The sequence below is a fragment of the Scyliorhinus canicula genome, chromosome 16 (assembly GCF_902713615.1).
Source record: "Scyliorhinus canicula chromosome 16, sScyCan1.1, whole genome shotgun sequence".
Taxonomy (NCBI): Eukaryota; Metazoa; Chordata; class Chondrichthyes; order Carcharhiniformes; family Scyliorhinidae; genus Scyliorhinus; species Scyliorhinus canicula.
The window spans coordinates 61,728,483-61,752,656 of NC_052161.1; the positions used below are offsets into that span (position 1 = coordinate 61,728,483).

At 46.0% G+C, this 24,174-nt stretch overlaps 1 protein-coding gene across 6 annotated transcripts in view; it reads right to left on the bottom strand.

The window, feature by feature from the left end:
• The window catches only part of stambpl1 (STAM binding protein-like 1), a 98,661-nt gene that overhangs the window by 669 nt on the left and 73,818 nt on the right, over positions 1-24,174 (bottom strand). For all 6 annotated transcript variants that reach the window (XM_038821411.1, XM_038821415.1, XM_038821413.1 and 3 more), the window contains 2 exons: positions 21,362-21,474; positions 10,774-10,873 (listed from right to left, as the gene is read on the bottom strand). In XM_038821411.1, coding sequence (XP_038677339.1) covers positions 10,774-10,873; positions 21,362-21,474 — 213 coding nt within the window. The remainder of the gene's footprint in view (positions 1-10,773; positions 10,874-21,361; positions 21,475-24,174) is intronic.

Here is a 24,174-nt window from a genome sequence, read left to right on the forward strand (position 1 = left end):
TCTTCAAAAAACTATCTATATCTTGAAAACATTTAATGAAGGAGCCTCAACTGCTTCACTGCGCAGGGAATTCCATAGATTCACAACCATTTGGGTGAAGAAGTTCCTCCAAAGCTCAGTCCTAAATCTACTTCCCTTTATTTTGAGGCTATGCCCCCTAGTTATGCTTTCACCTGCCAGTGGAAACAACCTCCCCGCATCTATCCTATCTATTCCCTTCATAAATTTACATGTTTCTATAAGATCCCTAGCATTCTTCTAAATTCCAACGAGTACAGTCCAAGTCTACTCAACCTCTCCTCGTAATCCAATCCCCTCAACCCTGGGATTAATTAGTGACTCTCCTCTGCACACACTCCAGGCGCCAGTACATCCTTTTTTAGATAAGGAGACCAAAACTGAACACAATACTCCAGGTGTGGCCTCACTAACACCTTATACAGTTGCAGCATAACCTCCCTAGTCTTAAACTCCATCCCTCTAGCAATGAAGGCCAAAACTCCATTCGCCTTCTTAATCACCTGTAAATCAACTTTTTGCGACACATGCACTAGGACACTCGGGTCCCTCTGCACGGCAGCATGTTTTAATATTTTATCATTTAAATAATAATCCCTTTTGCTGTTATTTCTACCAAAATAGATAACCTCACATTTGTCAACATTGTATTCCATCTGCCAGACCCTAGCCTATTCACTTAAACTACCCAAATCCCTCCGCAGACTTCCAGTATCCTCTGCATTTTTTGCTTTACCACTCATCTTAGTGTCGTCTGCAAATTTGGACATATTATACTTGGTCCCCAACTCCAAATTATCTATGTAAATTGTGAACAATTGTGGGTCCAACACTAATCCCTGAGGGACACCACTAGCTACTGATTGCCAACCAGAGAAACACCCATTAATCCCCACTCGTTGCTTTCTATTAATTAACCAATGCTCTGTCCATGCTACTTTACCCTTAACACCATGCATCATTATCTTATGCAGCAACCTTTTGTGTAGCACCTTGTCAAAAGCTTTCTGGTAATCCAGTTATACCACATCCATTGGCTCCCTGTTGTCTACCGCACTAGCAATGTCCGCAGAAAATTCCACTAAATTAGTTAGCCACAACCTGCCCTTTATGAACCCATGCTGCGTCTGCATGGTATTTGTGTCTTCACTGTGAAATCCGACCCAAAAAACCTGTTGAGTTCCTCAGCCATTTCCTCATCTTCCATTATTAAATCTTCATTCTCATCCTCTGAAGGACCAATATTTACCTTAGCCACTCTTTATTTCAGTTACATTGTATACCCTTTCTCTGAATGCCTAGGACTCCAGCCTCTTGTGTATCCTCACCCACTGTAACCCTCCTACACCCCCACCCACCCAGTACCTGGCAGCCGCATCATCAGCAAACTAGGCTGCAAGCTCTCAAGTTTAAGGCTCTCCCTCCACTCTCCCCTTTTGGGACGCTCAGAAAATCTAATGCTGAGATCAGGATTTTTGTTACCCTTCCCTATAGGTCTGTGACATTATGTATAATGTCTGGCACGTTAAGAGTTAATGTGATACTTTATTCTGCCACCAGATGGAGCTGGGGAGCAGACCTAGAAAAGGGAATGCCTCTCAGACTTCTGGGCGAGTGTAGTAGGAGAGCAGATAATGAACAGTCTGGAGATAGTTAGATAGTGTGTTAAAGACAATAATTAGTTATAATGTAGATAGTAATTGTATTATATAGAGTTGCTAGCTTTAGGAATCGTGTTCAAACTGTATTAAGAGTAGTGTAATAAAATTAGCTTTGTTAATTCAACATAGTTTTGTGGCTCTTTGTGCACCCTACAACCATTATCCATCCTGAGTTTTACAAACAGAAAGAACACCACAAAGTCCTCCTTTGATACAGTGTCAGGATAAATGTCTCAGACAAAAACCAGGAGCACGACATAAATGAAAATTGTTGGTGTAATTTAGTTGGAGACATGAAGACGGCAAGTGAAAGCAAAATGTGAAAGAAATAGGAAAAAGAACAAATGTATAGAAGGATTACTCTCTGCTAAAATATATTAAAAGTCTTGCATATGGAACACATTGCCAATAATATTTCCCCATCCCATTTCTTTTTTAAAAATAAATTTAGAGTACCCCAATTAACTTTTTTCCAATTATGGGGCAATTTAGCTTGGCCAATCCATCTACCCTGCACATCTTTGGGCTGTGGGGGGCGAAACCCACGCAGACACGAGGAGAATGTGCAAACTCCACACGGGGACAGTGACCCAGAGCCGGATCGAACATGGGACATAGGTGCCGTGAGGGCAGCAATGCTAACCACTGCGCGCCCGTGTTGCCCTACCCACCCCAATTCATTGGTAACACCCCAGATTATAGTTTAGAAGCAATTTGCCTTCAGACAGATTAGTTACAATTCTTTCGGAGATGATCTAATGCATTTTAATTTGTGGTTAGAAAAACCTTTGTAATCAGATAAAATCAGCAAAGTGATGGAAGGTGTCATTGATAGTGCTATCAAGCAGCACTTACATGGTACTAAACTGTTCACTGACGGTCAATTTAGATTCTGCCAGGGTCACTCAGCTCCTCACCTCAACACAACCTTAGTGGGCAGCATGGTGGCACAGTGGTCGACACTGCAGTCTCATAGCACCAGGGACCCGTGTTCAATTCTGATCTTGGGCGACTGTCTGTGTGGAGTTGACTCATTCTCCCAGCATCTGCATGGGTTTCCACCAGGTGCTGCGGTTTCATCCCGCAGCCAAAGACATGCAGGTTAGGTGGGTTGGCCATGCTAAATTGCCCCATAGTGCACAAAGGTTAGGTGTGGTACTGGGTTGCAGGGTTAGGGTGGGGGAGTGGGCCTAGGTGACGTGCTCTTTCAGAGGGTCAGTGCAGATGTGAAGGGTCGAATGGCCTCCTTCTAAACTGTAGGGATTCTATGGATTCAAACATGGACAAAAGAGCAGAACTCAAGCGGTGAGGCAAGAGTGACTGCCCTTGACATCAAGGCAGCATTTGACAGAGTGTAGCATTAAGGAGCCCAGCAAAACTAGTTAATGGGAATCGGGGAAATATCCACTCCTCCGCCCAAACTAAGGACCTCCCTCCATCACAGGGTCAGAAATGGGGATATTCACTAATAATTGCACAAGGTTTATCACCATTCGTGACTCCTCAGATACTGAAAAAATCCACGTTCGTATACAGAAGTGATGTGGAGATGCCGGCGTTGGACTGGGGTGAGCAAAGTAAGAAGTCTTACAACACCAGGTTAAAGTCCAACAGGTTTGTTTCAAACACTAGCTTTCGGAGCACTGCTCCTTCCTCAGGTGAATGAAGAGGTATGTTCCAGAAACACATACAGACAAAGTCAAAGATGCAAGATAATGCTTTGAATGTGAGCATTTGCAGGTGATTAAGTCTTTACAGAACCAGAGATAGGGGTAACCCCAGATTAAAGAGGTGTGAATTGACATGAATAATGAAATGAAAATCGCCTGTCACGAGTAGGCTTCAATGAAGTTACTGTGAAAAGCCCCTAGTCGCCACATTCTGGCGCATGTCCAGAGAGCTTGTACGGGACCGTGCTGCTGGCCTGCTTTTTAACAAAGCCAGCCGATTTAGCCCCGTGAGCTAAACCCGCCCCTATGTCTCAAGCCAGGACAGTTGGTAGGATTTTGCAAGCCCATGCCAGATGGTGGAGTGAATGTAATGCAGCATGAATCTAATGTCCTGGTTGAGGCGTACTCATGTGTGCGGAACTTGGCTACTACGTTTGTGCTCGGCGGTTTTGCGTTGTCGCGCATCCTGCAGGTCGCTTTGGAGAACACTTACCCGGACATCTGAGGCTGAATGCCCTTGACTGCTGCAGTTGTTCCATAGTGCCTGGCGATTGTCACGGGATGTCCGTTCATCCGTTGTCGCAGCGGTCTGCATGGCCTTGCCAATGTACCACGCGGGGACATCCTTTTCCTGCGACGTATGAGGTAGACAACGTTGGCCGAGTCGCACGAGTATGTACCGCGTACCTGGTGGGTGGTGTTCTCATGTGTAATAGTTGCAACCTCAAACAAACCATTGTTTGCAGCAAACTACCCAGCGAACCACGACACCACACAAACCCTGCCATGGCAATCTCTGCAAGACGTTGCCAGATCATCGGCATGGGTACCACCATTACACGTGAGAACACCACCCACCAGGTGCATGGTACATACTCGTGCAACTCGGCCAACGTTGTCTTCCTCATACGCTGCAGGAAAGGATGTCCCGAAGTATGGTACATTGGCGAGAGAATGCAGACGTTGTGACAACGGATGAACGGACATCGCGCGACAATCGCCAGGCAGGAATGTTCCCTTCCAGTCGGGCAATACTTCAGCAGTCAAGGGCATTCAGCCTCTGATCTCCGGGTAAGCGTTCGCCAAGGCGGCCTTCAGGACGCGCGACAACGCAGAATAGCCGAGCAGAAACCTACAGCCAAGTTCAGCACACATGAGTACAGCCTTAACCGGGACCTTGAATTCATGTTGCATTACATTCATACCCCACCATCTAGCCTGGGCCTGCGAAATCCTACCAACTGTCCTGGCTTGAGACAATTCACACCTCTTTAACCTGGGGTTACCTGTATCTCTGGATCTGTAAAGACTTAATTACCTGCAAATGCTCACATTCAAAGCATCGTCTTGCATCTTTGACTTTGTCTATATATATGTTTCTGGAACATACCTCTTCATTCACCTGAGGAAGGAGCAGTGCTCCAAAAGCTAGTGATTTGAAACAAACCTGTTGGACTTTAACCTGGTGTTGTAAGACTTCTTACCATATACAGAAAGGCCTGGTCAATATCTAGGCTTGAGCTGACAAGTGACGACAGGTAACATTTACGCCACACAAGTGATCATCTCCAACAAGAGAGAATCTAATCGTCACAACTTGACATTCAATGGCATTACTATCGCTGAATCCCCCACTATCAACATCCTGGGGTTACCATTGACCAGGAACTGACCTCGGCCAGTATATAAATACTGTTGCTACAAAAGCAGGTTTGAGGCTAGGAATCATGCACTAAATAACTCATCCCCTGACTCCCCAAAGCCTATCCAACATCTACAAAGGCACAAATCAGGGGCTAGATTCTCCGTCCCGCCAGACGTCTGGTTCAGCACGCCAGCGGGATGCTCCGTTTCGCCAGCTGGTCAATGGGGTTTCCTATTGTGGGGCAGCCCCACGCTGTCGGGAAGCCCCCGGACTGCCGGCAAAATGGAGCATCCCCATGGTGGGGAATTCAGCACCTGGAGTGCAATGGGATATTTTCCACTAGCCTGGAGGAGTATAGCTGTAAAAACACTGAAGAAGCTTGACACCATCCAGGACAAAGCAGACCGCTTGATTGGCACTCTGATATTCACTCCCTCCACAACTGACGCATAGTGATATCCATCTAACAGGATGCACTGCAGGCACTCACCAAGACGCATTAGGCAAAGCCTTCCAAACTCATAACAGTTACCATCTAGAAGCAGACACATGGAAATAGCACCACCTAGAAGTTCCCCGTCAAGTCACTCACCATCCTGACTTGGAATATATCACAATTCCTCCACTCTCATTAGATCAAAATCCTGGAACTCTCTCCCTAAGAGCACTATGGTCTTGCGTACACATGGACTGCAACGGTTCAAGAAAGCTCACCACCACTTTCTCAAGGGCAATTCAGGATGGGCAATAAATGCTGGCCTAGTCAGTGATGCCCACATTTCGCAAGTTAATTTTAAAAAATTAATTGGTGTTATGATCGCCAAATCACACACTTAACACCCTGGGGATTAACATTGAGCAGAAATAACTTGGACAAGTATATAAATACTGTGCTTAAAAGAGCAGGTCAGAGATTGGGAATTCTGTGGTGAGAAACTCACCTTCTGACTCCACAAAGCATGTCCACCATCGACAAGGTACAAATCAGGAGTGTGATAGAATATTCTCCACTTGACTGGATGAGTGCAGCTCCAACAACACTCAAGAGGCTTGACAGGCTTCCAGTAGTGGCATGCAGGAGGAAGTTGCACGTCGGGTGCTTCTGCGCGAGTCTCGATTCTTTGGAACTTAATGCCCAATCCCAGGCAAAATCTTTTAATGAACAGGTGCAGAAAGATATAAGGAGGGAGGAGGATGTCTAAAGCTCAAAAGGCGGCCCCGGGAAGAAGGAGGCGAGTAAAGGTTCGCCGTCAAGCGAAAGGGTCAGCTTGGCAGCAGGAAAGATGGCGGAGGCTGGGTCGCTGGGTGGGGCCGCGCCTTCACAGTAGAGGTGACCGAGGTGATTGAAGAACAGTTTGCTAAGCACATGGAGGTGATGAGGAAGCATTGAAGGTGCTGGAAGTAGGCGGCATCGAAGACATCGGGTGCGATGTGGGAGCAGGGTGAGAAGCTGAAGGGGGTGAAGGAGGCCTTGTCACAACGATCAGCTCACCTCAATGAGTGAGGAGCTGCAGAGGGTGGTCGAGGCAAACAAAGGTCTGAGAGCGAAGGTGGAGGACCTGGAAAACAGATCTAGGTGGCAGAACTTAAGAATCATGGGTATGCCTGAAGGGGTGGGGAGACCGAGACCGACTGAATACTTTGCCAAGATGTTGGCGGAGCTGCTGGGGTAGGGGGTATGCCCCCCTGGATCGGGCTCATCGGTCGTTGAGGCCTAAACCAAAGGCCAATGAAGAAGAAGGTCCTGAGTTGGGCGAAGCAGAAGCGGGAGGTGCAGTGGGCTGGAGCTGGTGTACACATATACCAGGAATTAACTAGGGAGTTGGTGAGCGGCCTTCGGTCGAGTGAAGGCAGATGTGTGCGGTTTGGGGTGGTGTATCCAGTGAAGTTGAGAGTGACCTGCAACTCAAAAGACTTTTATTTCGAGACCATGGAGGCTTTTGTGAAGGCAGAAGGACTGGGCAGAAATGAGAAATGGGACTGAGAAATGGTGTTGGCCTAAGAGTAGGGGGTTTAAGATTGTTTATAATTCTATTTTCTATTTCATGTTGGTATATATTGGGCGACATGGTGGCACAGTGGTTAGCACGGTCACTTCACAGCGCCAGGATCCTGGGTTTGATTCCCAGCTAGGGTCTCTGTCTGTGCGGAGTCTACACGTTCCCCCCGTGTGTGCGTGAGTTTCCTCCGGTTTCCACCCACAAGTCCCGAAAGACATGCTGTTAGGTAATTTGGACGTTCTGAATTCTCCCTCTGTGTACCCAAACAGGCGCTGGGATGTGGGGACTAGGGGCTTTTCACAGTAATTTCATTGCAGTGTTAATGCAAGCCTACTTGTGACAATAAAGATTATTACTATGTGATCAAAGGGTGTGAAGTGCCTGTTTGGATAGGCTAGGAGTTGCAATTTATTTTGCAATGATGGTTTTCTGAGGTTTGTGTGTTTGCACTGAGTTTGTTTGTTTGAAGGGAATTTTTTGTTTTCTGGAAGTGAGTAGAGGGAAGGGACGAGGGGGAAGTGGGGCCTGGGAAGGGGCCTCCACACTAGCAAGCTTAAGTTGGCTAGTGAATGGGAGTGTGGAGGGGGGGGGGGGGGGGGGGGAAAAGAGGTGCCATGGCTGTTGGAGCCTGGTCGAATAGGTTTCGATGGGCCTGGGGTAGGTGTTTTTGAGAGGAAGTGGATGGGGGGAGTTTTGGTAGGGGGAAGGAGTTCAATGGCAATAAAGGGATGGGGAGGGCCAGGCCCATTGGGCAGGGCCCGGAGATATGAGGATGACGGATAGATAGGAGGGGGGGGGGGGGGGGGTCGGGCGGTAACGGTCAGAATAGTAACGTGGAACATGAGGGATTTGGGGGGGTGGGGCGTGAAGAGATCGAGAGTGTTTGTGCATCTAAAAAGCTAAAAGGTCAACGTTGCCATGTTACATGAGACCCACCTGAAGGTGAAGGACCAGTTGTGGCTCAGGAAGGGCTGGGTGAGCCAAGTGTTTCACTCAGGGTTCGACAGTAGGGTGCAGGAGGTAGTGGTATTTTTTGGTAAGAGGGTGAGGTTCCAGATGGAGATGGTGGTGGCGGACCAAGGGGAAGTTATGTTATAGTAACTAGGACGGTGGAGGGGAGATTGGTGGCGGTGGCAAGTGTGTATGGTTCTAACTGGGATGATGCAGGATTTGAGAGGAAAGGCCTCCTGAACTCACTATACTATTATTGGGCGCCGAACGCAGAAAAGGTGAGGTGTTGGGTCCTGGGACTGGGGCTGGGGGTGGGGGACCCCTGGGTTAGGATGGAGGAAGGTCTATGTAGCGGGTCGGGGGTGAGGGCACTGGTAACGGCGCCGCTGCCAATGGTCCTGGCCAAATACTCCAAGAGTCCGGTAGTGGTGGCAAATCTGAAGATTTAGAGACAGCTGAGGCAGCACTTTAAGCTGGGACTGAGTCAGGTGACATGCCAATCAGAGGGAAATCATAGGTTTGAACTGGGGAGGCTGGATGGGAGGTTTCGGAGATGGGGATCAGGGTATTAAAAGACCTGTTGCTGGGGGGACATATTGTGAGTTTGGAAGAGTTGGGGGAGAAGTATAGACTGGGGCAAGGGGAAGGATTTCGGTACCTGCAGCTCCGAGACTTTACAAAGAAGGAGACCCCAAGCTTTGCGATAGCGCCGGCCCCTCGTTGTTGGAAGAGGTATTGAAGGCAGGGGGATTAGAGAAAGGTGTGATGTTGGCGATTTATGGGATAATTCTGGAGGAGGACAGGGTGTCCATGGAAGGGATTAAGACCAAGTGGGAAGAAGAGTTGAAAATGAAAATGAAAAGCGCTTATTGTCACAAGTAGGCTTCAAATGAACTTACTGTGAAAAGCCCCTAATCGCCACATTCCGGGCTAACCCACTGCTCTCTCCCTCCAATCAGTACCCCAGCAGCCACAGCCTGTACCCCAGCAGCCACAGCCTGTACCCCAGCAGCCACAGTACCCCAGCAGCCACAGCCTGAACCCCAGCAGCCACGGCCTGCACCCCAGCAGCCACGGCCTGTACCCCAGCAGCCACGGCCTGTACCCCAGCAGCCACAGTACCCCAGCAGCCACAGGCTGAACCCCAGCAGCCACAGCCTGAACCCCAGCTACAGAGGGGAGGGGCGATGTGAGACAATGCTGGTCTTGCAGAGGCCCGTATGACCTCCTCCTGTGTTCTCTGCTCTCTCCCTCCAATCAGCCGGCAGTGTCAATTTCAGCGGCCGGCTCACTTTGATCCAGAGAGGGAAGCTGCTCTCTCACTGAAACAATCAGCCGGCCGCTGAAATTGACACTGCCGGCTGCTCTCTCCCTCCAATCAGAAACATTAAAACTTAAAAGTTGGATTGGAGGGAGAGAGCAGCCGGCAGTGTTAATTAGATCCACGATGGGGGTTTTAAATTTATTTAAAAATCTATGCTAGCGCTTCCCATTGTGAGTCTACGGGGATCTGACCTCTCCCCCCGCCCCCCGTAGACTCTCAATGGGAAGCGCTAGCATAGATTTTTAAATAAATTTAAAACCCCCATCGTGGATATCCGCGGCTCGGTTGCAACGCGGGTGGCTGTCTTGGACCCCAACACCCGCGTTATAAAGGGGGACTACTGTATAACTGGTCAAATGCTGCCTTGATGTCAAGGGCAGTCACACTCACCTCACCTCTGGCATTCAGCTCTTCTGTACATGTTTGAACCAAGGCTGTAATGAGGTCAGGAGCCGAGTGACCCTGGCGGAACCCAAACTGAGCACCTGTGAGCAGGTTATTGCTGAGTGAGTGCCGTTTGATAATGCTGTAGATTACACACTCCATCACTTACTGATGATTGAGAGCAGACTGATGGAGCGGTAATTGGCTGAACTGAATTTGTCCTATTTCTTGTGTATAGGACACACATGGGAAATTTTCCACATTGCTGGGTAGATGGTGTAGCTGTACTGGAACAACTTGGATTTCCTTGCAGCAAGCTTGAAGAATAATCAGTAGAAGATGTAATAGGACCGTAACTTTATATTTCTCGTTTCATGCCTCACGGTAGCATGGTGGTTAGCATCAATGCTTCACAGTTCCAGGGTCCCAGGTTCGATTCCCGGCTGGGTCACTGTCTGTGTGGAGTCTGCACATCCTCCCCGTGTGTGCATGGGTTTCCTCCGGGTGCTCCGGTTTCCTCCCACAGTCCAAAGATGTGCGGGTTAGGTGGATTGGCTATGCTAAATTGCCTGTAGTGTAAGGTTAATGGGGAGATTGTTGGGTTACGGGTATACGGGTTACGTGGGTTTAAGTAGGGTGATCATTGCTCGGCACAACATCGAGAGCCGAAGGGCCTGTTCTGTGCTGTACTGTTCTATGTTCTATGTTCTATGCTACACTTCAGAATTTGGGTAACTTCAGGGCGGCACGTGGTACAGTAGGTAGCACTGCTGCCCATGGTGCTGAGGACCTGAATTCAAATCCCGGCCCTGGGTCACTGTCCGTGTGGAGTTTGCACATTCTCCCCATGTCTGCGTGGGTTTCAGCCCCACAATCCAAAGATGTGCAGGTTAAGTGAAATGGCCACACTAAATTGCCTCCTAATTGGGAAAAAAAATAATAATTGGGTACTCTAAATTAAAAAAAAAAAGAATTTGGGTAACTTCACATTGAACTAAATTGAATAGGTAGCCACAAAATTTGGTTGATTTTAAGAATGTTTCTCCTAAACATTTAGCTTACGTCATTCTGATCTTAATTCAAGAAATGGTAACTGAATCTCATAATACAGTAAACATACTTGATATAGTGGCGGTTCCTTAGAATGTGGGTGAAAACCTTTCTTTCGACAGGAGGACACTTCCTGTATCCCCACAGGAGTCAGCCGGAAGGCTCCAGTTCTGCAAAAAATATCATAAAGTAAATCAATAAAAATTGATGTTGTCATCCAAAGCCAAATAAATCATATGCAGAGATTTGGTATAATTCCAAAGTCCAAAAATAAAATCAGGTTTATGACTGCAATTGTGATTATTGCCCCTTCCCAAGGAACAATGATTCAACATGAGTCACTTTGAAACTCATTGCCAGACCAATAGATGAAGGCTGGTTTCTCACAGTTACCTAACCATCCTTCAATCAGGTAATGATGCACAGTAAAGATCAATAAACCCGAAGGAATAAAACCAAACCTAGCTGCAATCAAGTCCATTTTGTGTAGGAGAGAGAGAGAAAGGAAATTTTGATTCATGTTCCTCGAAAAGGTAAGGGAAAATCCACGGTATGTGGTTTATGCTCAAAATACTCATCCAAATTTGGCCGGTTTTCAGGTGAGGGGGCAGGAGAGTAGGCTGAAGGGGTTGCCGTTCAGGCTGGTAGGAGAAAGCTTTAGATACTTGGGGATACAGGTGGCATGGGACTGGGGCAAGTTGCATAAGCTCAACCTTCTTGTTCATATTTCAGTGTCTTCCCATTTTCATCCCGAGGTCCTTCTTTAAGAGGCTGAATAAAATTATCCTGGGATTTGTCTGGGCGGGGAAGTCCCCGTGGGTGAGGAAGGTGATGCTCGAAAGGAACAGAGGGGAGGGGGGCTGGCGTTGCCGAACTTTAGCAACTACTACTCAGCGGCCAACATTGTGATGATAAGGAAATGGTTGGTGGGCACGGGGTCGGTTTGGGAGCGGATGGAGGCTACTTCGTGCAGAGGCACCAGTTTGGCGGCCCTGGTTATGGCACCTCCGTCACTCCCATCAGCGCGGTACTCCACCAGCCCTATAATGGTGACGGCTTTGCGGATCTGGGGCCAGTGGAGGAAGCAAAAAGGGGAAGTGAGAGCATCGGCGTGGACCCCAATCTGCGGCAATCACCAATTTACCCCGGGGAACATGGACGGTGGGTATCGACTGTGGCGGAGGGCGGGGATTGTGAGGATGGGGGATCTGTTCCTGGATGGGAGCTTTCCGAACATGAGGGTGCTGGAGGAGAAGTTTGGGCTGACGGGAGGGAATGACTTTAGATACTTACAGGTGCAGGATTTCGTGTGCAGACTGGTGTCGTCCTATGGAGGATGGTATTTGGGCAGAAGCTCTGGGCAGAGTAAACACGACCACAACATGTGCCAGGCTCAGTCTGATCCAGTTTAAGGTCATGCACCAGGCCCACATGACGGTGGCCCGTATGAGTAAATTCTTCGGGCTGGAGGACAACTGTGCATGATGCGCCGGAGGGCCGGCTAATCACGTGTACATTTTCTGGTTGTGCCCTAGACTGAAGGGGTACTGGCAGGGATTCGCGGACATCATGAAATGAAATGAATGAAATGAAAATCGCTTATTGTCACAAGTAGGCTTCAGTGAAGTTACTGTGAAAAGCCCCTAGTCGCCATATTCGGGCATCTGTTCAGGGAGGCGGATACGGGAATTGAACCGTGCTGCTGGTCTGCTTTAAAAGCCAGCGATTTAGCCCAGTGTGCTAAACCAGCCCCGGGTCATCATGTCCCGGGTTTTGAAAACTGGGGTGGTAATGAGTCCTGAGGTGGAAATCTTTGGGGTGTCAGAGGTCCCGGGAGTCCAGGAGGAGAAGGAGGCCGACGTCTTGGCCTTTGCTTCCCTGGTAGCCCTGCAACAAAAACTGTTGGCATGGAGGGACCCAAGCCCCTGAAGACCAAAGCATGGCTATCGGACATGGCGAGCTTTCACTGTCTAGAAAAGCTTAAGTTCGCCCTGAGAGGTTCACTATCGGAGTTCGCCCGGAGGTGGCAGCCATTCATTGACATCTTCACGGAGATTTAATCATCAGTAGAGGCGGGGGGGGATTGGCGGCTAGGGTAGTGTAGAGTCGGGGGTGGTTTAGGCCGGTCCTTGTGAGAATGGAGTCGTGGTTTGCACTATGTGTTATTTGCTTTTCCTTTTGTACAGTGCTATACAATGTCATTGTTTTATATGCCAAAAATACCTCAATAACATTGTTTATAAAAAAAAATACTCATCCAGCATTTATGTAAAAATACCTGGTCACGTGTTAGTTGAAAAATAAGAATCTAAATAGAATAAATCAGATTACACTGATCACAGATCAGTTTTCTGCTTTAGAAGCTGGTGAGGGGGGTTGTTCCTCAGAGGAATGCTGTCAGAGCCAAGTTTGTGGTGCTATGAGTGGCTCAGCTGTACAGAAGGAGAGGAAGAAGAAAGGAAGAGCAATAGTGATAGGGATTCATTAGTTAGGTGAACAGGCTTGCGTTTCTGTGGCCGTAGACTAGACTTCAGGATGGTGTGTTGCCTCCTTGGTGCCAGGATCAAGGATGTCACAGAGTGGCTGTAGGACATTCACCATGGTGGGTGAACAGCCAACAGTTGTGGTCCATGTTGGTACTAATGATTTGGGTCGGAAGGTGATATGGTCCTGCAATCAGGATTTAGGGAGTTAGATAGAAAATTAACAAGCAGGATCTCAAAGATAGTAATCTCCGATTGCTCCAAGTGACTTGTGCATTGAGTGAGTATAGAAATAAGCGGATAGATCAGATAAATGCATGACTGGAAAAATGGTGCAGGAGGGAGAGCTTTAGATTCCCGGGACACTGGGACTGGCTCTAAGGGAGGTGGCACCTGTACAAGCAGGTAGGTTGCACCTGAACAAATCTGGGACTGAGTTCCTTGCGGGTTGATCTGCTAGTGCTGTTGGGAGGCTTTAAACTAACTCAGCAAGGGTGTGGGAATCAAGAGGAAATATTACAGAGGAATACCAGGGTGCACAAAATACTGGGAGATACAGAAAACACTCATACAGAGAATAGTAAGTTAATAGGTGAAGTCAGAGAATGACGCCTAAATCCGGATTACTATGCATGTATGTAAGTGCACAGAGTATAGTAAACATGATTGGGGAGTTACAGGCGTAGATTGCAATGTGGAAGTATGATGGCGTGACGATAACAGAGAGCTGGCTCAAAGCAGGGCAGGACCGGGTGTTGAATCTTACTGGGTACACGGTGCTCAGGAAGATAGGAAAGGAAGGAAAGGAGGAAGGGTGGCGACATTGGTTAGGGAGAGCTTTGCAGTGTTGGAGAAAGGATGTTCCAGAGGGTTCAAGGACAGAATCAATTTGGCTGGAGCTAAGGAACAAAAAGAGTGCAATTACATTGCTTGGGGTAGTTTATAGACCACCAACTAGTGAGAAGGATGGAGAAGAACAAATCTGCAGGGAAATTACAGAGAAATACAAACATTATACAGTAGTTATAATGTGGGACTTTATTATCTGAATGTAGATTTGGACAGTGGTAGTGCAAAGGATGGTAGAGGTGCAAAGGTTCCAATATTATGTTCAGGGAAATTTTGTACAGCAGCACGTATCCAATCCAGCAGGAAAGATGAACTGTTGAACCTGGACCTGGTTCTTGGAAATTCGAGTGTCAATGGGGGGGACATTAAGGAGACGGTGATCATTGTATCATAAGGATTAGGATGACGGTAGAAAACAACAGTTGGAGAACCGGAGTAAAAATAATTAACTGTGGGGGAGCCAACTTCAATGGGGTAAGAACGGAGCTGGGCCGGATAGATTGGATTGAAAGGTTGGCAGACAAAAAATGGGCTACCTTCAAAACACAAATGTTTAGGGGACAGTCAATGTTTATTAGCTCAAAAGGGAAAGTAGAGCAGACAAATCTCGAGCTCCCTGGATGAATAAGGAGATAGAAATTAAGATATGGAAAGCAACATGCACTTATGACAGCTGACAGATAGAGAGTACAGTTGAGAACCAAGATGAATAGAGAAGGTTCAGAGGGAAGGTGAGAAAGCACATTAGAGAGCAAAGAGGGATTATGAGAAAAGACTGGCAGCCAACATTAGGGGTATCCCAAAGTCTTCAATAGGCCCATAAATAGTAAAATGAAGTGTAGGACTGATTGGGGACCGAAAAGGTAATTTACACATGAAAGCTGGAGGGCATAACAGAGAGAGTAAATTAATATTTTTGCATTTGTCTTTACCAAAGTGGTTGATGCTACTGAGGCCATCGTGACAAGAGGAGGAAACCCTGTACCTGGAAGGTTTCAAAATTGATAAGGAGAAATGGTTGAATAGGCAGTCAGTATTTAAAGTTGACAAAGTTGACCGGGACTAGAGAACAGGAATTGCAGGGGCACTGGCCATAATCGTTCAGTCTTCTCTTGCACAAAATGGTTATAAGGGTAGCCCCAACAATTCCAAGCCAGTGGGTTCAATCTCTGTGGTGGGCAAGCTTCTGGGAGTAATTATTCAAGATAGAATCAGTAGTCACCTAGAAAAATGTGGGTTGATTAGGATGCGCCAGCATAACTAACTTGCTGGAGTTTTTGAGATAAACAAAAGGGTCGATGAGGGTAATGCTGTTGATGTGGTGTACATGGACATTCAAAAGGCATTCGATAAAGGAGATACACAACAGACTCGTGAGAAAAGTTCTAGCTCATGGGACAGGAGCGACATGGATACAAACTTTGCTGAATAATAGGAAGCAGATAATAATGGTGAATGGGTATTTTTCAGGCTGGAAGAAAGTTTGATATTGTGCTCCCCAGGGGTCAGTATTGCAATCCTTGCTTTTCCTGATATAACTAACTAGATCTTGATGTGCAGGGGTCAATTTCAAAGTTTGCAGAGTGGGAAGATAAGTGGAAGATGAAGTTCAATATTAAGCAGTGTGAGGTGATGCAGTTTGGCAGGAAGCATATGGGAAGACAATATAAAGTAAGGGGTACAATTTTTCAGGGGGAGCAGAGGGATCTTGATGTACATGCATAGATCATTGGGGATGGCAGGACAGATGGAGAGAGCAGTTAATAAAGCATATAGTATTCTGGGCTTTATTAATTAGGGGCACAGAGTAGAAGAGTAAGGAACAAAAGAGAAAATGCTGGAAAATCTCAGCAGGTCAGGCAGCATCTGTAGGGAGAGAAACGAGTTGATGTTTCGAGTTTGATTACTCTGTCAAAGCGTAAGGAAGTTATGCTGAACTTACATAAGACAACCGTTAGATCTCAGCTGGAGTATTATGTACATTTCTGGGCATCATACTATAGTAAGGACGTGAAGATCCCTAGAAAGCAGCGTGTATTATTTAGCATTCAATTTGTGAGTGTGAAACTTGGGTCAGAAACAACTGTGCTACACTTAAATAAGGGTAACTATAAAGGAATGACGGCAGAGTTGGTTAGAGTGGACTGAGAAAGGAGTTTAGCAAGAAGGATGTTTGATCAGCAATAGCAGACATTTCTGAAAATAGTTCATGACTCACAATAAGGATGGTACGGTGACGCAGTGGTTAGCGCTGCTGCCTCGCGGCGCCGTAGGCCCGGGTTCAATATCAGCCCCGGGTCACTATCCATGTGGAGTTTTCACATTCTTCTCATGTCTGCGTGGATTTCACCCCCACAACACAAAGATGTGCAGGGGAGATGGATTGGTCACGCTAAATTGATCTTAATTGGCACATAGATTTTTAAAATGACTCAACAAAAATATACCCAATGGAAAGAAGGATTCAAGAAAGGGAATAAATCAACCATGGTTAACAAAGGAAATGAAGGATAGTATTAAACTGAAAGAAAAAACATATAATGTGGCAGAGATCAAAGAGGATTGGGAAATTTAAAAAAAACAAAAGATGATCAAAAAAAATAAAGAGGGAGAAGATAAACTATGAGAGTAATCTAGCAAGTAATATAAAAATGGACAGCAAGAGTTTCTTTAAATATTTAAAATATATGATGGTGGATGCACTGGTAGCAATCTTCTGAGAATGCTTAAATTCTGGAAAAGTCCCAGAGGATCGGAAACTGCCAATGTAACACATTAATTCAAAAAAGGAGGGAGACACAAAACAAGTAACTATAGGCCAGTTAACTTAACTTCTGTCATTGGGAAAATGGGAAAATGTTAGAGTCCATTATAAAGGATTTAGTAGCAGAGCATTTAGAAATGCATAATGTAATCAAACAGAGTCAGCAAGGCTTCATGAAGGGGAAAGCATGTCTGACAAATGTATCAGAGGTGGTAATAATCAGAGTAGATGAAAGGGAACCAGTAGATAACATGTACTTGGATTTCCAAAATGTGTTTGATAAGGTACCAAAAAAAGGCTACTTTATAAGATAAGAGCCCATGGTGTTGAGGGTAGTACATTGGCATGGATAGAGTATTAGCTAACTGATAAAAGACAGTGAATTGGGGTAAGAGGGGCATTCTCAGGATGGCAATCTGTAACTAGTGGAGTGTCACAGGGATCTGGGCTGAGGACACAATTATTTACAATATATTAAAGACTTGGACGAGGGAAGTGAATGTAGTATTGCCAAGTTTGCAGATGTCACAAAATAGGTGGGAAGGCAAGTGGTGAAAGATGACACAAAGATGGCACAGAGGAATGTATACAGGTTAGGGAAGTGGGCAACAACTTTGCAGATGGAATATAATGTAGGAAATTAAGCATTTTGGGAGGAAGAGTAAAGGAGTGGAATATTATTTAAATGGAGGAAGGCTGCAGGACAGTGGGATTTGGGAGTCCTTGTGCATAAATCACAAAAAAACTAGCATGCAAGTTCAGCCAGCAATTGCGAAGGCAAATGGAATGTCAGCCTTTATTTCAAAGGGAATAGAGTATGAAAGTAGGGAAGTCTTGCTCAAACTAGACAAGGCACTAGATGGACCACATCTGGAATACTGTAAACAGTTTTGGTCTCCTTATCTAATGAAATATATACTGGCATTGAAAGCAGTCCAGAGAAGGATCACTAGGTTGATCCCAGGTATGTAGGTATTTTCTTATGAGTAGATTGGGCCTGTACTCATTGGAGTTTAGAGGAACGAGAGGTGATCCTATTGAGACATATCGGATTCTTAGGGGATTTGACAAGGTAGATGCTCAGAGTTTGTTTCCCCTTGTGGGCAAGTCTATGACCAGAGGGTATAATCCCAGAGTAAGGGGTCATTCATTTAAAACAGAGATAGCGGGAATTTCTTCTCTCAGAGGGTAGTGAGTCTGTGGAATTCTTTACCGCAGAGGGCTATAGAGGTTGGTCGTTAAGTATATTCAAGGCTGAGGTAGACAGATTTTTAATCAGTAAGGGATCAAGGGTTATGGGGATAAGGCGGGAAAGTGTATTTGAGAATTATATCAGATCATTCATTGAATGGCAAAGCAGACTCGCCGGGCCGAGTGGCCAACGTCTGCGCCTACGTCTTACGGTCTTACACATTGGAGAGAGCGAAATAGAGAAGAAGGCTAAGGGGAGATTTGGTAAATATGTTCAAAATTAGGAGGGAGCTGGATAAAGAGAAACTGTTCCCACCCGTAAAAGGATCAAGAGTTTAGAAGAATGAAAGGGGATCTCATACAAAATTCTAACAGGATTAGGCATGGTAGATTCAGAAAGAATGTTCCCGATGGTGGGCAGTCCAGGACGAGGGGTCATAGTTTGAGGTTAAGGGGTAAACGTTTTAACACTGAGGTGAGGAGAAATTTCTTCAACCAGAGAGTGGTGAATCTGTGGAATTCGCTACCACTGAAAATAGTTGAGGCCAAAACATTGTGTAATTCCAAGAAGGAATTACATATAGCTCTTGTGGCTAATGGGATCAAGGGATTTGGTGGGAGGGCAGGATCAGGGTATTGAATTTGATGATCAGCCTTGATCATAATGAAGGTAGAGCAGGCTCGAAGGACTGACTGACCTACTCCTGTTTCTATTTTCTATGTTTCTAAGGTCAAGAGGGCACAGATTACGCAGAGAAGACTGAGGGGAGACCTAATTGAAGTGTACAAGATTGAGGGCCATGGAAAGTGTGGATAGGGAGCAGCTGCACACCTTAGTTGAAGGGTCAGTCACAAGGGGACACAAGTTCAAGGTGAGGGCAGGAGGTTTGGTGGGGGTGGGGGTGTGGAGGATGTGAGGAAAAACATCTTTACCCAGAGAGTGGTGCTAGTCTGGAATGCACTGCCCTGGTGGATGATACATGCAAGTTGCCTCACATCCTTTAAAAAGTACCTGGATGAGTACTTGGCCCATTGCCTTGAATGCTCTGACATGCCAAGTGCCGGTAAATGGGATTAGGTAGATAGGTCAGGTATTTTTCACATTTTGGTGCAGACTCGATGGGCCAAAGGATCTCTTCTGTATCATCTGCTTCTGTAATTTGAAACTTGGAACTATTCTGAACCATGAGGAGGAGAGTGTAGAACCACAAAAAATCATGATAGGTTCATAGGTAAGTGGCAGATGAAACGTAATGCGGAGGAGCAAGAAATGATTCATTTTGGTAGGTTAAACGCAAAGGGAGAAAATAAAATAAATGGTAAAGAGGGTGCAGATATTTCGGTGCATATGTGCATAAATCTGTTTAGCATAGGGCTAAGGCAGACCAAGGCAGGCCAGCAGCACGGTTCGATTCCCGTAACAGCCTCCCCGAACAGGCGCTGGAATGTGGCGACTTGGGGCTTTTCACAGTAACTTCATTTGAAGCCTACTTGTGACAATAAGCGATTTTCATTTCATTTCATTCATTTTAAGGTGGCAGGACAGGTTGAGAACACAATTAACAAAACATATAAAATCCTGGGTTTTATCAATAAGAACATAGAGTATAAAAACAAGAAAGTGATGTTAAACCTGTAAAAAAAACATTGGTTCAGCCTCCACTGGAATACGGCATCCAGTAGTGGGAGCCACACTGTAGGAAAGATGCGGAGACATTAGAGAGGTTGCAGAAAAGATTCACACAAATGATTCTGCAGTTGAGAAATGTCAGCTACTTGGAAAGATTGAAGGCATTGGAACTGGTTTTGTTGGGGCAGAGAATGAGTTTTGATAGAGTTATTCAAAAGCATGAAGGGCCTGGACAGAGTAGATAGGGAGAAACTGCTCCCATTGGTGGAAGGATTGGAAACCAAACTGCACAGATTTTAAAAATAGTTGGAAAAAGAAATAATGGCAACACGAGGAAAAACGTCATCACCCAGTGAGTGGTGATAATCTGGGACTTATTGCCTGACAGTGTGGGTGGAGGCAAGTTCAATTGAGATGTTCAAGAGGGAATGGGATTATTATCTGTTAGGAAACATTTTCTAAATTGATAGGGAAAAGGCAGGGGAATAACACCCGGAGAACTAATCCTTCAGAGGGCCAGCACAGAGTTGACTGGCTGAATGGTCTATTTCTGCACTGTAAGCATTTAATTATTTATTGGTCTTGCATAAGCACTAGCCTGAGCTGACTGGGCTGAATGGCCTGTTTCTCTGCCATATATTCTAAGTAATTACAAATATATTTGTTATGATTTTAAGAAGCCTTCCTGTCCTAACACTTCCTGACCACTGCAGAGGATATCCCCGGCAGGAAACAGATGACTATTACTCAAAGATGTTACATTCATTTCAATGGGAGGGGGGGGGGGTGAACTACTCTGAGACCCAACTGAGATCTGATTGACATGGGAAAACAGCTTGGCCAAAAGATCGAAAACCACTGAAATCAAGTAGTTACAGAAAACCAAGCTGTACAAGTGAGGGGTCATCTCACAAATCCACATTGCTGACAGAAGCCTTGGCTGCTTACAGTACACCTCATAAATTTGGAACCTGCCCATGATTGTTCAACTATATTCATCAGTGAATCATGATTGAGAGAACTTGCATTTAAATGGCATCTTTCATGGCCTGCGTATGCTCCAAAAAAGAGCATATCTGAATTGTAGTTAATATGGTAACATCGGAAACGCTGCAGTTATTTTCACAGAAAAATCCTACAAGCGACAACGTGATATGGCCAAATAATTTTGTTTTAGTGATGTTGGTTCAGTGAGAAATATTGGCCAGGACAGTAAACATTCTTTTCAAAACAGTGCCGTGGATGTTTTATGTCCAGCCGAGGGGCAGGGCAGGTTCTTGGTTTAATGTCATCCAAGGACAACATCTCCAACTGGGCAGCATCCTTTTAAAACTGCACTGTAGTGTCAGCTTCAACACTGTACTCGGATCACTGACATGGGACTTCAACGCACAACCTTCTGACTCAGCACTACCGATGGGAGCCACACCTGACACAGGGTAGTATAATCCAAATTTCCAATATGTGTTTCCTGCAAGCAAAGCTCCCCACGGGAACAGTACACCTATAGATTTGGAGAATGAACCTTTGTTGTCTATTAGTTCAAGTCAGATTATTCCTTTCCAAATGACACCAATTCGTGCCCAAAACATAAAATTAGGACTATGAGATTCTGATGGGGGCTGATATAAACACAGAGACAAAAATGTTCACCTGCCTGTCAGCTTTACATATATTAGATGTATCACAATTTTATCACAATTTAAATTTGCATTGCTAATGCAGAACAAAACTAACTCACTCATTGTGCTTAGGAGCACAAACTATTGCAATGGACTCTGGCAACATCAACTGGTAAGAGCAGTGAGTATGAAGATCCACACTTGATAGAAATGCAGTCTGTGTTGGATGAGTCTGTAAAGAGATATCGTCATTAAAAAAAAATCTTTGGTCAATTGAAAAGTCATACATAAATCTTTGCATTTGTCTCTTCTCTCCTTCTAGACAATAACCTTATTTAGCTTGATCAGGAATTAAGGTCATTGGGATCTCGGATCCTGCCGAAAGTCAGTGGACTTCTGTCTGGCTGTCCATATCCCCTATGGTAGGTCCTGCACAGCAGGACCAGAAAATCCCAGTCCATATGTCCTGCGAATATTGACAGTAAGGAAGTGCTGCTACAGCTGTACAGGGTCTTGGTGATACCACATGTGGAGTACTATTGATATGATGCACTTGAAGCCATTCAGAGAAGACTCACTCGACTGATACAAATGAAAGGGTTAGCTGACAAGGAATGGTTAAACAGGTTGGGCCTATACCCTTTAGAGTTTAGGAGAATGAGAGACGATCTTACGGAAACATAAAAGGGACTTGACAGGATGGATGCTGAGTGGACGTTTCCCCTTATGAGGAAATTAGGGGGCCACAATTTAAAAAGGAGGGGTCTCTCATTTAAGACTGAGGTAAGGGTTTGCTTTTCTCTCACATGGTCATTCTCTTCCCCTGAGAGAGTGGAGGCCAGATCATTGAATGTATTCAAGACCGAGTTAGACAGAGTTTTGATCGACAGGGGAGGCAAGGACCAAGGGGAAAATAGGCAAAAAAGTCACCTGGTCAGCAGGCTGCCTCTAGCCCAGCTGATAAGTGGCAGGGAAAGGAAAACTAAGAAATCCTGAAATCACAATTGGTCACAAGGGTGCATACTGAATGTCACAAATATCAAACTTTGGTAAATAAAGTTAGTTTCACTTCAATGTCTAATGTGCTGTTTTAGCAGCAGTCAATGTTCAGTGGTTTCCTACCAATCTTAACCCCACTTGATCTTCCTGGGGACACACCGGAGAATGAGGCACATTTAAGGATGCAAAAGTATATAGTAGGGCCTTGGTGAGCCGTGTGCAAACACTCTCCTGCGCATACGGAGCCTTGGGCCTTCAAACTCTTGTGTCTTCGGGCCCTGGCATTGTAAATACTGCATGCTGGGGTTCTCCTTGAGTGGTTCAGTTGAGATGACTTGCATTTCCACCCAGCCCCAATGACCTCCCCATGCAACATCTCGAGATGTCTAACACGAGGCTCTGCATAGTTGTGACTAGCCCAGCCACTGTGTAGTGGCGTTCTTCCTTCCATCCAACACCTTTTCTCTCCCCCAGTCACCCACACTCCATCCTCAATAAAAAATGACCCCAGCCAGTATAACTTTCAACTTCTCCACCATCACACTTCAACCCGCCTCATCACCTTCCGAAATGTGCAGATTAAAGTAGAGGTCCCCTTCCCGAGTATCCTACCCCCGTTACCACTTTCCCATCCTCCTCTACCCACTCTCAGAGCCTGAGTCTATCTCCACGTCCCCACCAACAACCTTCATGTGACTCCCTCACACTCACCCTAGGCTCACTTTGCCCCCTGTAACCCTTACCACACTCTCCTACCATTACCACACTCTCCTACCACAGTTATCCAGTTTATGTAAATTCAGTCATGGGAGGTCATCATTTATTGTCCCTCCATAATTGCCCTCGAGAAGGTGGTGGTGTGCGTGATTTTCGTGAATCGCTACAGTCCATGCAACTTTCCACCTGCATCTGGAGGATCCGATCCCTGGGAAAGTCCCTGGATGAAGGCTCAATTCCTGGGTAAACCCCCAGTGCTGTCAGGGAGGGAATTCCAGGATCTTGATGCAGTGATAATGAAAGAAGGGTGGTGTATTTACAAGTCAAGATAGTGAGCAGGTTGAGGGGAATGTCCAGGTTGTATTGCTCCCATGTGACTTTTTTTCCTCTTTGCACCCCACCTTTGACTTCACTGACCCCTCCCTGTGAACCCCTTCAGTCCTCTGCAACCCCATGCCTTATCAGACCTCTACAGCCCCAGGCAACCCACCACAGCCCTTTTCACCCTCCACTCTATTCTAGAAGGGTTCCCCTTCGCCCAGCATCTCCAACTTTTCCTATCCTCATCTAGGCCATAATCACTGCACCTCTTCATTCCTCTTTGCCCAAAACTCCCTCCCCCCAACAGACACACCACCCAATAATGTCTCCTGCAACTTTCCACCTGCAGCTGGAGCATCCGACTGCTCGGAGAGTCCCTAGATGAGGGACCAATCCCTGGGAGAGTCTCTCGCTGAGGGGGTCAATCCCTAGGTGAAGTCTTTCAATGAAGGTTGAATCCCTGAATGAAGGTACAAACTCTGGGTGAAGCCCCTGGATGAAGGCCCAATCCCTGGGTGAAGGTCCAATCACTGAGTGAAGGTCTGATCCCGAGGTGAAGGCCCTGGATAAAAGGTCCAATCTCTGAGTGAAGCCCCTAGATGAAGGTTCCCTCAGTGAAGCTGCTGAATGAAGGTTAAATCCCAGGGTGAAGCTGCTGCCCTGAGAACAACTGCCTTCTGTCTGCTGTTGCATGGAAAAGATCCATTTGGTTGATGCTCCACGTAGTGTTCTAGAGTCTTCCCGCTCAAGACCTCCATCTTCTCCCTCGGATGTCCATAGGATGCTCAAGGCCTTTGAGGGCAAATCCCAACTTTTACAAGCCATGTTGATCCAGACATGTTTTGCGTCAACATGATTTCCTGCTGCCATTACAGACGATTGGGCGTGTTTGGTG